Raw genomic sequence first — 14,262 nt, forward strand, 5'->3', positions numbered from 1 at the left:
TAGGTATAGGGTGGGTATTGTTGGTTCGGGTACACAAAGGGCTCCGAATAATTCTTTACTGATAATATTTGATTCGAGGGCTGTTTTCAGAATTATATCAAGCTCCCCTTGAAACTTGCTCAGAGGGTTAAAAGTCATTTTTTTGTAGCATATATTAGCCCCCATCTGACGGAACGCTTCACCCTCATACAGAGTCTTAGGCCATATCACAATATTCCCTCCCTTGTCGGCAGGTTTGAATACTACGTCCTCCCAATTCTGCAAGCCCCGGAGTGCCATAATCTCCTCATTACTCAAATTTTCACCATTCGGAAAACGTGGTATATGATCAAAATCCCTACTCACGGTTTTCACGAATACATCAATTGTTGGACATGCCGACAAAGGAGGGAACTTCCGCGATTTAGGACGAATGGAGTGCGGACCTTACCTCCGATCGGTTCGTTGTGTTCTTTAGCCAGTTCCTCAAGTATGGTCAATGTCTCCTGTTCCGCCTCTGTGGGAAACAATCGTGACGCACCCTCATCATGAAACAATTTTTTAAAAAACAGTTTTCTGGCAAATAAATGCAGGTCCTTTATTGCAGTAAACTTATTAAATTGAGCTACGGGACAGAACATAAGACCTTTTTGCAGAACATCAATCTCTACATTGGTCAAAACATGATTACTAAGATTAATCACCTTGAGATTTGAGTTTCCCGGAGAATAGCCAAAACTGCGTTTAATAGGTGCATAGCGAGGTTCCCGTTTTCTTTTTGGTGTTGATGCCACTGATGCAACCACAGAGGTGGAACAGGAAGTAGCAGAGACATCGCTTGGAGCCAAGTTGGAGGAAACTGAGGCACTTCGTTCATGGCCTGTACCATTGCTGTTGGGTCTACGCCATTTATAGACCTTCCCAATGGCAAAATCCTTTTGATCCCTCAATAATTTACTAGTCTGGGTTGTGCGGATATCTTTTATCCATTGGTCCATCAGGTTCTCCAACTGCCCATCCAATGTGCCAATCTGTTCAGGAGACAGACATGCTTTGGCCTTGATGTACATCTCATCCAGTGATTTATCAGTCTCTGTCAAACATGTGGAATTATATCTAACTAGAAGTTCCATTAGTCGTCTGGAGGTCTGATTACATACTTCCTCCCAGTTTTTAATAAATTCCTCGTCGCCCACCGGAAACGATGGAGTGACATGTATCCGCAAACCCCTTGGAATCAAATTATGCTGGATGTAGTTTTCCAAGAAAGCTCTACTCCACCAACAGCGAGTTCTTTTATGAGTGAGATTTCTAATATTTTTAAAGATTTCATCAAAATTTAAACCATCAGTATTATTAGGTGCCACCTCGTTGTTAGAAAATACCGCGTTTATTTGTCCCTGCCAAGATGCCTCTCTTGACTTAAAATCCATATCCGGCTGCGGAAAAGAGGCCTGTGCAAGACACAGTAATATAAGTTTAAGCAAGTCCACAGAACACAATGGTATTATATATATATACACGTGCCAACGTAGATAAAAAATGAATAAAAATACCATATAAAAGTGACCAGTGCGCTGTGGAAGGTTTAGTGGAAAAACCACTTAGCAAGAGATCAGTACAACCATAACCAGTATACAGATTAAAGTAAGATGCAACACCAGACAGGGAATATATTTAAATAACGCCTTTATTAAATATAAGTGGCAAATAATTGTATATTTTAAAATATAAGAAAGTATGCACGAGGACAAAAAATTCCATAAGTTACAAAAAAAAATTTTTTGAAACACAGTAGAAAACAATGATTAAGACATCATACAAAAAAATAAAAATTTAAAAAGACAAGCTGACCCCACACTGGTGTCTGTATATATAGCCGAGGGTGTGGCTCCCAGAAATAAATTTGGACTAGACAAGTAACAATCTATGTATAGAATAATGTGGACAAAAAAATATATATACGTGTATGTATATTCAGACTGCACGAGCCAAAGTGCAAAGTGCAAGGAAGGAAGTAAAAAAATAATAAAATAAAAATATAAACCTAAGGGTACCCGTGGTACCACAAATATGTGATAACCAACACTAAAGTGCAATATGTGCAAAACAGGTGACAAGGTAATCACACCATACAATTCATCTGGTCCCACTCCGATAACAGTGTAAGTGAATCAGTCCAAAAATGTCTAAGTGCAATCAAGCCAATATGTGGAAAAGGACGATGCAATCTGTTCTATATCCACTAGATACACGCCACCAACTGTACACTCTCTGTGCAGATGGGGTCGATAATCGTCACTTATATAAACAGATGGCCAAGAAAATCATAGTCACCACACTGTCTGAGCATACAAAATCACAGAGGGAGCACGCTATACCTCAATAACTTAGACCGGATCAGCGGGGTCAGCTAGGTCCTCCTGCAAACGCGCCCCGACGCGCGTTTCGGATAGTGATCCTTCGTCAGGGGGGATAGCTACTGAGGCGCACAGGCGCCATTAAATAGTGTCCCACTAACTAGCGCTACAGCCCGGGTGTAGGCGGCGCATGCGCGGTCCATCCGTGTCCGGCACTTCCGCCGTCCACGTCATGCCGCCGGACGTACGGGGGCAGAGTACCCGACGTCTCCATAGCAACAGGACGCGGAACGGCCGAGTTACCGTCACGCCGACCGGGCATGCGCACCACCAGAGGCCGCATCTAGATAAGCTGGTAATGAACTGGTAATGGACTCGGTACTCAATGGGAATAACTAGGGGGTGAGATCACGCAAACTTAAACCGTCCATGAACTACATGGCACACAATCCAAGATATTTAAAGAATAAAGAAATATCTTGGATTGTGTGCCATGTAGTTCATGGACGGTTTAAGTTTGCGTGATCTCACCCCCTAGTTATTCCCATTGAGTACCGAGTCCATTACCAGTTCATTACCAGCTTATCTAGATGCGGCCTCTGGTGGTGCGCATGCCCGGTCGGCGTGACGGTAACTGTTGCTGTCCCCTGTTGCTATGGAGACGTCGGGTACTCTGCCCCCGTACGTCCGGCGGCATGACGTGGACGGCGGAAGTGCCGGACACGGATGGACCGCGCATGCGCCGCCTACACCCGGGCTGTAGCGCTAGTTAGTGGGACACTATTTAATGGCGCCTGTGCGCCTCAGTAGCTATCCCCCCTGACGAAGGATCACTATCCGAAACGCGCGTCGGGGCGCGTTTGCAGGAGGACCTAGCTGACCCCGCTGATCCGGTCTAAGTTATTGAGGTATAGTGTGCTCACTCTGTGATTTTGTATGCTCAGACAGTGTGGTGACTATGATTTTCTTGGCCATCTGTTTATATAAGTGACGATTATCGACCCCATCTGCACAGAGAGTGTACAGTTGGTGGCGTGTATCTAGTGGATATAGAACAGATTGCATCGTCCTTTTCCACATATTGGCTTGATTGCACTTAGACATTTTTGGACTGATTCACTTACACTGTTATCGGAGTGGGACCAGATGAATTGTATGGTGTGATTACCTTGTCACCTGTTTTGCACATATTGCACTTTAGTGTTGGTTATCACATATTTGTGGTACCACGGGTACCCTTAGGTTTATATTTTTATTTTATTATTTTTTTACTTCCTTCCTTGCACTTTGGCTCGTGCAGTCTGAATATACATACACGTATATATATTTTTTTGTCCACATTATTCTATACATAGATTGTTACTTGTCTAGTCCAAATTTATTTCTGGGAGCCACACCCTCGGCTATATATACAGACACCAGTGTGGGGTCAGCTTGTCTTTTTAAATTTTTATTTTTTTGTATGATGTCTTAATCATTGTTTTCTACTGTGTTTCAAAAAAAATTTTTTTGTAACTTATGGAATTTTTTGTCCTCGTGCATACTTTCTTATATTTTAAAATATACAATTATTTGCCACTTATATTTAATAAAGGCGTTATTTAAATATATTCCCTGTCTGGTGTTACATCTTACTTTAATCTGTATACTGGTTATGGTTGTACTGATCTCTTGCTAAGTGGTTTTTCCACTAAACCTTCCACAGCGCACTGGTCACTTTTATATGGTATTTTTATTCATTTTTTATCTACGTTGGCACGTGTATATATATATATAATACCATTGTGTTCTGTGGACTTGCTTAAACTTATATTACTGTGTCTTGCACAGGCCTCTTTTCCGCAGCCGGATATGGATTTTAAGTCAAGAGAGGCATCTTGGCAGGGACAAATAAACGCGGTATTTTCTAACAACGAGGTGGCACCTAATAATACTGATGGTTTAAATTTTGATGAAATCTTTAAAAATATTAGAAATCTCACTCATAAAAGAACTCGCTGTTGGTGGAGTAGAGCTTTCTTGGAAAACTACATCCAGCATAATTTGATTCCAAGGGGTTTGCGGATACATGTCACTCCATCGTTTCCGGTGGGCGACGAGGAATTTATTAAAAACTGGGAGGAAGTATGTAATCAGACCTCCAGACGACTAATGGAACTTCTAGTTAGATATAATTCCACATGTTTGACAGAGACTGATAAATCACTGGATGAGATGTACATCAAGGCCAAAGCATGTCTGTCTCCTGAACAGATTGGCACATTGGATGGGCAGTTGGAGAACCTGATGGACCAATGGATAAAAGATATCCGCACAACCCAGACTAGTAAATTATTGAGGGATCAAAAGGATTTTGCCATTGGGAAGGTCTATAAATGGCGTAGACCCAACAGCAATGGTACAGGCCATGAACGAAGTGCCTCAGTTTCCTCCAACTTGGCTCCAAGCGATGTCTCTGCTACTTCCTGTTCCGCCTCTGTGGTTGCATCAGTGGCATCAACACCAAAAAGAAAACGGGAACCTCGCTATGCACCTATTAAACGCAGTTTTGGCTATTCTCCGGGAAACTCAAATCTCAAGGTGATTAATCTTAGTAATCATGTTTTGACCAATGTAGAGATTGATGTTCTGCAAAAAGGTCTTATGTTCTGTCCCGTAGCTCAATTTAATAAGTTTACTGCAATAAAGGACCTGCATTTATTTGCCAGAAAACTGTTTTTTAAAAAATTGTTTCATGATGAGGGTGCGTCACGATTGTTTCCCACAGAGGCGGAACAGGAGACATTGACCATACTTGAGGAACTGGCTAAAGAACACAACGAACCGATCGGAGGTAAGGTCCCGCACTCCATTCGTCCTAAATCGCGGAAGTTCCCTCCTTTGTCGGCATGTCCAACAATTGATGTATTCGTGAAAACCGTGAGTAGGGATTTTGATCATATACCACGTTTTTCGAATGGTGAAAATTTGAGTAATGAGGAGATTATGGCACTCCGGGGCTTGCAGAATTGGGAGGACGTAGTATTCAAACCTGCCGACAAGGGAGGGAATATTGTGATATGGCCTAAGACTCTGTATGAGGGTGAAGCGTTCCGTCAGCTGGGGGCTAATATATGCTACAAAAAAATGACTTTTAACCCTCTGAGCAAGTTTCAAGGGGAGCTTGATATAATTCTGAAAACAGCCCTCGAATCAAATATTATCAGTAAAGAATTATTCGGAGCCCTGTGTGTACCCGAACCAACAATACCCACCCTATACCTATTACCAAAGGTCCACAAGAATCAGTCCAAACCACCCGGTAGGCCCATTATTTCTGGCTGTGGAAACTACTTAGAGAAAATTAACAGATTTATAGACTCCAGACTGCAGCCAATGGTCACTGAACTCCCTTCCTATATAAAGGACACAAATGACTTTCTTAAAAAGATTGATGGACTACATGTTGGTGTGGGGGCTCTCCTGGTATCTTGTGACGTGGAGAGCCTCTACACTAATATCCGACATGTTGAAGGGATCCAGGCAGTCAAATACTATTTGGAGTCCTCGTTTTTGCCTGAGACCATGAGTGAGTTTGTGGTTCGGCTGCTTGAATTCTCGTTGTCCCATAATTTCTTTTTGTTTAAGGGGTCCCTCTACCTACAGCTCCAGGGCACTGCTATGGGTGCTTCGTTTGCACCCTCATATGCAAATTTGTTCCTGGGGCTGTGGGAGAGGGACATTTTTATGTCAGGACTTATGCCTTCGGTGGACCGCATCCCGTTGTGGGTGCGGTTCATCGATGACATTTTTTATTTGGCAGGGTCCTATGGACGCACTGCGAGAGTTCATGGTACAGCTGAACCAGAATTCACGGAATCTACATTTGACATATAAGGTCCATACTGATGAGATAGAATTCTTGGATGTACGTGTTAATAGAGATGCGGATAATTGTCTTTCCACAAATATTTTCCGCAAAAATACATCAGTTAACGCTCTACTTCATGCGACCTCATCTCACCCCCCTTCGATGGTCAATGCTATTCCAATTGGTCAATTCCTACGACTACGGAGAATATGTTCCAATGATGTCGACTTCGAAGAACAATCGATACTATTAAAGGAGAGATTTATTGAGCGGGGCTATAGTCGGCGGTCCATTAAGAGGGGCTATAATAGAGCAAAGCATACAACACGTCATCAGGCCCTTTATGGGAGTCGGCCCCAAAAACTCAATCAGAAGGTGAGATTCATCACCCAATACAATGGCCAAAATGAAATGATGAGGTCTCTACTCTCTAAATCTTGGGGTATACTACAATCTGACCCCGTCTTAGCTCAGTACGTAGGGGAGGGTCCAAATATTACTTATCGTAGATCGAAGAACTTAGGTGACTATTTGGTCAAAAGTCATTATGATTTTAAACCTACTATCCCCACGTTTCTGGACAGCAGTAAACTGAGAAATGGATGTAAAGAATGTGGCAAATGTGTGGCCTGTTCAAATATAGTACGGGCTGAAACATTCACAGATTCCAGTGGGACTCGGACCTTTAAGATTAAACATACCATTACATGTACTACGAAAGCGGTGATCTATTATGCGGTGTGTCCATGTTCATTGATCTATGTAGGAATGACAACGAGGCAATTTAAAATACGTGTTCGTGAACACGTACGAGGCATAATGGCTGCCAAAACGACAGAGGACATGTCGGAGCTGAAGACTTTGCCAAAGCATTTTAAAATCCACCATAACAGTGACCCTTCTGGCCTTAGATTTATGGGTATTGACACCGTCACATTAAATGAGCGAGGTGGGGAAATTGGTGTGCCACTTGCTAAACTTGAGACCAAGTGGATTTGGTTGCTGGATACAGTCACACCTAGAGGGCTCAATGAAAATTTGAGCTTTGCCCCGTTCCTTTAAATATATACCATCAGATTTTATGTATATTCTTATTCCCATTTTATATTGTTAGCTATTTTATTATTTTATACTGTTTTTAACCTATTCATGTCCCCCTACCTAGTTTTTTAATTCTTTCATCGTTTCTTTCCACTAATGGTTTTTATATTGTTTCCTTGTAGTGATCTACTTACCTTTCCATGTATCTTGATTCCTGGCTGCTGCAGGAGGTGTCGTCTGTCAGGATATGTGGTGCCTTGGAGGAGCCTGATTCGGTCTGAACCCATTGGATGACTCTGCTGAAATAGAATACATAGTTGTAAAAAATATATATGTATATATGTTATAGAGAGAAGTATGCTTTAATACAATCAGATGGTATGTGTGTAACATCTGGCATCCTATTTTATGACGGCATTTTATTTTTCACAGCATCTATCCTATATCAATGCCTCCCTGGATCACTGAAATATTCTATCCCTCTATATATGTATGTGAGTGCCTGCTTCCCTGGTTACCGGCTCGGCATATCTGGGGTAATGTGGGCACCTTGCTGCATGAAGATTTGTTTATACATATCTCCCTTCTTGTTTATTGCTATTTTAGATCCATATACCCCCTTTCTTTAAATATCTTGGATTGTGTGCCATGTAGTTCATGGACGGTTTAAGTTTGCGTGATCTCACCCCCTAGTTATTCCCATTGAGTACCGAGTCCATTACCAGTTCATTACCAGCTTATCTAGATGCGGCCTCTGGTGGTGCGCATGCCCGGTCGGCGTGACGGTAACTCGGCCGTTCCGCGTCCTGTTGCTATGGAGACGTCGGGTACTCTGCCCCCGTACGTCCGGCGGCATGACGTGGACGGCGGAAGTGCCGGACACGGATGGACCGCGCATGCGCCGCCTACACCCGGGCTGTAGCGCTAGTTAGTGGGACACTATTTAATGGCGCCTGTGCGCCTCAGTAGCTATCCCCCCTGACGAAGGATCACTATCCGAAACGCGCGTCGGGGCGCGTTTGCAGGAGGACCTAGCTGACCCCGCTGATCCGGTCTAAGTTATTGAGGTATAGTGTGCTCCCTCTGTGATTTTGTATGCTCAGACAGTGTGGTGACTATGATTTTCTTGGCCATCTGTTTATATAAGTGACGATTATCGACCCCATCTGCACAGAGAGTGTACAGTTGGTGGCGTGTATCTAGTGGATATAGAACAGATTGCATCGTCCTTTTCCACATATTGGCTTGATTGCACTTAGACATTTTTGGACTGATTCACTTACACTGTTATCGGAGTGGGACCAGATGAATTGTATGGTGTGATTACCTTGTCACCTGTTTTGCACATATTGCACTTTAGTGTTGGTTATCACATATTTGTGGTACCACGGGTACCCTTAGGTTTAGATTTTTATTTTATTATTTTTTTACTTCCTTCCTTGCACTTTGCACTTTGGCTCGTGCAGTCTGAATATACATACACGTATATATATTTTTTTGTCCACATTATTCTATACATAGATTGTTACTTGTCTAGTCCAAATTTATTTCTGGGAGCCACACCCTCGGCTATATATACAGACACCAGTGTGGGGTCAGCTTGTCTTTTTAAATTTTTATTTTTTTGTATGATGTCTTAATCATTGTTTTCTACTGTGTTTCAAAAAAATTTTTTTTGTAACTTATGGAATTTTTTGTCCTCGTGCATACTTTCTTATATTTTAAAATATACAATTATTTGCCACTTATATTTAATAAAGGCGTTATTTAAATATATTCCCTGTCTGGTGTTACATCTTACTTTAATCTGTATACTGGTTATGGTTGTACTGATCTACATTTAGATGTAAACGCATTACTGATGGAAAATACTGAAATACAGTAGAGGAACTAATGTTTGAAAAAAAAAACACATCAGCAGAAAAATAAATGAACATACAGAAATACACACTAAATACTCCACTCTTTTAATCACTTTCCAGACTCCATTTATACGGGAAAGTTGGCTAATCTGCCAAATGTATAGCGTTTTAGAATTTTTTTTTTCTTTTTTAAATGTTATTTTGAAAATTACATATTTTTCTATGGCTAACAGTTTTTCATGGAAAACAGATAGGGTCTTTGTGGTACGAAGTAATTTGTAACTATGAATCAAGCTATATAACTGGCTGCAACACTGACACTAGGGCAACTGCCCCATGTTGGCATTCTCTGTACAGTTTGCAAGAAATGATAACAGCCTAAAGGATAATTGCAAATTAAACAGTATAAAAATGCCACATCCCTGCCTGACAAGCCTAATCGATGGAAAGATTCTGAAGTAAAGCAAAGGTTACCACAATGTAGAGTACAACAAGTACTTGTCAGACGGGTAAGACGATGTGTAAAGAATCTGATGAATCAGGATCATAAAGTCAATTACCATATATACTCGAGTATAAGCCGAGACCCCTCATTTTGCCACAAAAAAAAAAACTGGGAAATGCAGCAGCTACTGGTAAATTTCAAAAATAAAAAGATACCAATAAAAGTAAAATTAATTGAGACATCAGTAGGTTAAGTGTTTTTGAATATCCATATTGAATCAGGAGCCCCATACAATGCTCCATAAAGTTCATTATGGCCCCATAAGATGCTCCATATAAAATACGCCCTATATAATGCTCCATAAAGTTTATGACGAGTCCCATAAGAAACTCTGTATTAAAATATTCCCCATATAATGCTGTCCAAAGGTTAATGATGGCCCCATAAGAAGCTCCATACAAAAATATGCCCCATAAGCTGCTCCATAAAGGTTGTTGGCCCCATAAAATGCTCCATAGAATAAGATGCCCTATATGCAGCACTAAAAAAAAAAAAAGACTCACTCACCTCTTGTTCCTAGGGGCCAGGTGCTGATGTCGCCGCTGGCTCAGGCCCCCAGGACTTAAGATATTCACTTGTCCCCGTTCCACCGCCGCGCGCCGTAGTGTCTTCGGGATCTCTGCAGTGATTGTTCAGGCAGAGGGTGTGCACTAACCCTGTGACCTGGACGTCATAGCCAGAGAATGCATAAGACAGAGCCCGGCGGTGAAACGGGGACAGGTGAATATCACATAGCTCACCCTCCCCCGTCATACTCACCCCCTCCTGGTGCGGTCTCTGCTTCTCAGATGGTCTCCCGCGCCGGCAGATTGTTCTTGTGTTCAGCAGTCACATGGTACCGCTCATTAAAGTAATGAATATGTGCTCCACGCCTATGGGAGTGTAGTCGCGTCCATATTCATTACTTTAATGAGAGGTACCACATGACCGCTGAACACAGGAAGAGCTGCCGGCGCCCATCTGAGAAGCAGGGACATGCAGAGACCGCAGGGTGAGTCTGATGTGAAAAAATGGGCTGAAAATCTCAGCTTATACTCGAGTATATACGGTAAGTTATCTGTATGAAGTGGAATTCTAGATTTTGCGGGCCACGTTTACATGATGCAATCGCACTACATTTTTTGCAACAATTATTTGAAATTCTGATAATCACAATGTTTAACCATGTTTTTTTTTTTTTTTTTTTAAATAAGGCAAAAAATGGATGACCTAAGGATGTTCAATACATGCTGTTTTAGACTCCGCTTAGACTGTCAATAGTCAGCAGGCTACTACTAAGCCCTTTTGCCATTTTTAAATCATGACACTGGCTCTGCTATATGCAGTCTTGTCCTTACTAATAAGATTACATAAGATGACAAGTCACTGCTTTTCATAAAAGCAACACAGTCATCTCCTGCATAGTTGAATACTGAAAGCCACCCAATGACCTTTTACCTGGTGAACAGGAAAGTAAGAGATGTATTTTGCAGGATCTGGAGAGCGGGTTGCATTTGCAACTTCCATACAGCATGCTAATGTTTGCCAAGGTTCATCTGCTTCCATCCACCATTTCCTACCCTAAAACAACCCAAAACAAAACGGAAAATGAAAACTAATGAAAAAGAAATTAACGAATAGAAAATAAATTGTAAAGCTCACACTCAGCGGTCTGTCTGCAGAGTCCAGTATGTCATCCATAATGTCATCTGCATATTGCCTTCTTTCTTGGAGAGAGCTTTTCTTTTTGAGCCCAGTAAGATTGATGAGATGAGTCTTTAACCATTTCAAGCCAACTGGACCAAGTGGCCTGCCTTCAGCAAACAGCAGCAAAGCCCGTGTCACATCACTGCCTAAATGGTTAAAATGGGGAGGACAAGGATATGTACGGCCACGGAAGTCCATGTTGTGAGGGAACCAAAAAATCTGATCTCTCAGGTAATTGGCAATAGACAGTTTATATAGAGCGGCCATTCGCAGGCTAAACATTTCAGCCGCTTTCTTCCTGCACCGTGCCTGCTCCTTCTGATACGACAACTTGTCCCAGGAGCTCTCTGCCCCGGGCTTTTCAAACGGAAGCGCAGGAGCTTCTGAGACTGGTGGAGGAATGTCCAGTTTTTCACTGCCTTTATCATTGAAGATGGAAACAATAATATCTAGGAGTGGTTGGTTAATCCGCCATGCACACATTCCAAGCTGGTTAAGAGAATCAAGTACTGGAAACAGTTGCCCAGGGGCACTTTTTTCCAAGAGCAATTGATGTTGTACTGCTCCCTCATTACATCGCATAAGCTTGGCAGGAGTAAGCACATAGGCTCCAAAGTGGGAAGAAGTCCAAGGCAATGGAGGGCATCGCATTGGCATCACAGAAGACTCAAAAGTAAGAAGGGTCTCACCAGCATCCAACAATATTTGGCTATAAATTGGGTGGGGTTTGATGAGGCCAATCTGTGAAAAGCAAAATATGAGAACATCAAAAGCATACTGAGTTTGGCAGAGAAAATTAGCTAACATTGGCAACGTGTGCTTTGTATGGAGTATGGAGGCATTCAATGATTGCTATATGCTATAGATGTGGTCATTTCAAGGGATATTCCTAGAATTGAAATGTATCTCCTATCCATAAGATTGGAGATAACTTATTGGTTGGTGCGGTTCCAACCACTGGGATTGACCCTTGATCCCAAAAATGGGAAATTGTCAGTAATTTTCAGGATCACTGGGGGTCCCAGCAGTCGGACCCTCACTGATCAGTAACTTTCTATGGACAGAGGTTACCTTTCAGTACCAGGAACAATCTGTTTAAGAGATGTGTTGGCATATGCATCTGCATGGTAATTTGAGATAAAGGATATGGTGACAGGAGTTGGAAAGGATTTTTTTTTTCCAAACTTAGTATTCTTATTGCGAAATCACATTTACTACACATTAACAAAAGTACATAACTATCCAAACATACCTGGCGTGTGCTGCGGAAAGAATACATGTGGTACAGCACTGGTATGAGTTTTGGGTCACTCCGAGGACTAAACATGTTATTTTTTAATTTTATTGTTTGGACCATTAACTCTACCAGGTGTGTTCCTAACTGCACCAATAGAGAGCGAGGCCAGATGGAGTGCACACGTGGCAAACATGAGCCTCCAAATTTTTCATGCTCCAAGTTGTCCCACAATTCCCTCGGAAGGAGGCAAGAGGTCTGAATGTAAAACAGAAGGTAGGAAATAAAGGTTTGCTCCAAAAAATAAAATATTATTGGTCTTGGCAGACTGCCTATATGTGGTCATCAGATGAAATAAAACTTACCTGTCCCTCTTCGGATAACAATTGGCTGTATTCCTTATACAAGTAGCGAATTCTGTCCATGTGACTTCCCTGCAATTGTCTCCGGATTGAAAACCTATTGTAAATTTTCATCCCCATATCTTGGGACAGCAATAAGAACGATTCTCCAGTAGGTGGAATCTTGGTCAAGGTCTACGAAGAAGTGAACAATATAGTTTAGGGAAATATAAGATTATATATAAGTGTAAGACTAGCACTGATTAGACTGGTCTGAAAATTCACAGACGTGTTTCTATTATCTCAGTGCCCTAAGGCAAAGTGCCCACGTTGCGGATTAGCTTAAGGAATTTTTTGTGCAGATTCTGCATCTCTTGGCAGAAAACGCAGGTGAGGATGTGTCGTATTTTTTGTGCGGATGTTTGCGTTTTTTACCCCTGCGGATTTCTATAATGGAATGGGTCCAAAAACGCTGCAGATCCGCGCAAAAGAAGTGACATGCTACTTCTTTTAATCCGCAGCGTTTCCGCACAGAATTTTCCGCACCATTAGCACAGTGGTTTTTTTTTCTTCTCATTGATTTACATTGTACTGTAAATCCCTTGCGGATCTGCAGCGTTTTGCACGGTAAAAAACGCTGTGGATCCGCAGGAAAACCGCAACGTGTGCACATACCCTTACTCAGACCATGCTATATGGATTTTAATCTTTTTGATATTACTGCATGTGCTGTTTTCCTTCAATACTCAAAAAAATGTACCTAGGCAGAAGCCTACAACAGGAGTCACACCCAAGGACATGGAAAAGACTTGTAAAAATAAAGACATTGTACAGTATTGAGTGTTATGTGTGGCCATTATACAGTATGGAGCATCATGTGGCCATTATACTGTACGCAGTATCACGTGTGGCCATTATACAGCCTGGAGCATCATGTGGGGCCACTATACAGTATGGAGCACTGTGTGGCTATTATACAGTATTGAGTATCATGTGTGGCCATTATACAGTATTGAGCACTGTGTGGTCATACAGTATGGAGCATCATATGTGGCCATTATACAGTATGGAGCATCATGTGTGGCCATTATACTGTATGGAGCATCATGTGTGGCCATTATACAGTATGGAGCATCATGTGTGGCCATTATACAGTATGGAGCATCATGTGTGGCCATTATACAGTATGGAGCATCATGTGTGGCCATTATACAGTATTGAGCATCATGTGTGGCCATTATACAGTATGGAGCATCATGTGTGGCCAATATACAGTATGGAGAACTGTGTGTGGCCATTATACAGTATGGAGCATCATGTGTGGCCATTATACAGTATTGAGCATCATGTGTGGCCATTATACAGTATGGAGCATCATGTGTGGCCATTTTACAGTATGGAGAA

At 41.9% G+C, this 14,262-nt stretch overlaps 1 protein-coding gene across 2 annotated transcripts in view; it reads right to left on the bottom strand.

Moving 5' to 3' along the window:
- POLRMT (RNA polymerase mitochondrial) overlaps window positions 1-14,262 on the bottom strand; it is a 126,748-nt gene that overhangs the window by 47,103 nt on the left and 65,383 nt on the right. For both annotated transcript variants that reach the window (XM_069767830.1, XM_069767829.1), the window contains exons 8-11: window positions 12,883-13,053; window positions 12,536-12,775; window positions 11,239-12,024; window positions 11,035-11,157 (exon numbers count right to left, since the gene is read on the bottom strand). In XM_069767830.1, coding sequence (XP_069623931.1) covers window positions 11,035-11,157; window positions 11,239-12,024; window positions 12,536-12,775; window positions 12,883-13,053 — 1,320 coding nt within the window. The remainder of the gene's footprint in view (window positions 1-11,034; window positions 11,158-11,238; window positions 12,025-12,535; window positions 12,776-12,882; window positions 13,054-14,262) is intronic.

This window comes from Ranitomeya imitator, chromosome 1 (assembly GCF_032444005.1).
Source record: "Ranitomeya imitator isolate aRanImi1 chromosome 1, aRanImi1.pri, whole genome shotgun sequence".
Classification (NCBI taxonomy): Eukaryota; Metazoa; Chordata; class Amphibia; order Anura; family Dendrobatidae; genus Ranitomeya; species Ranitomeya imitator.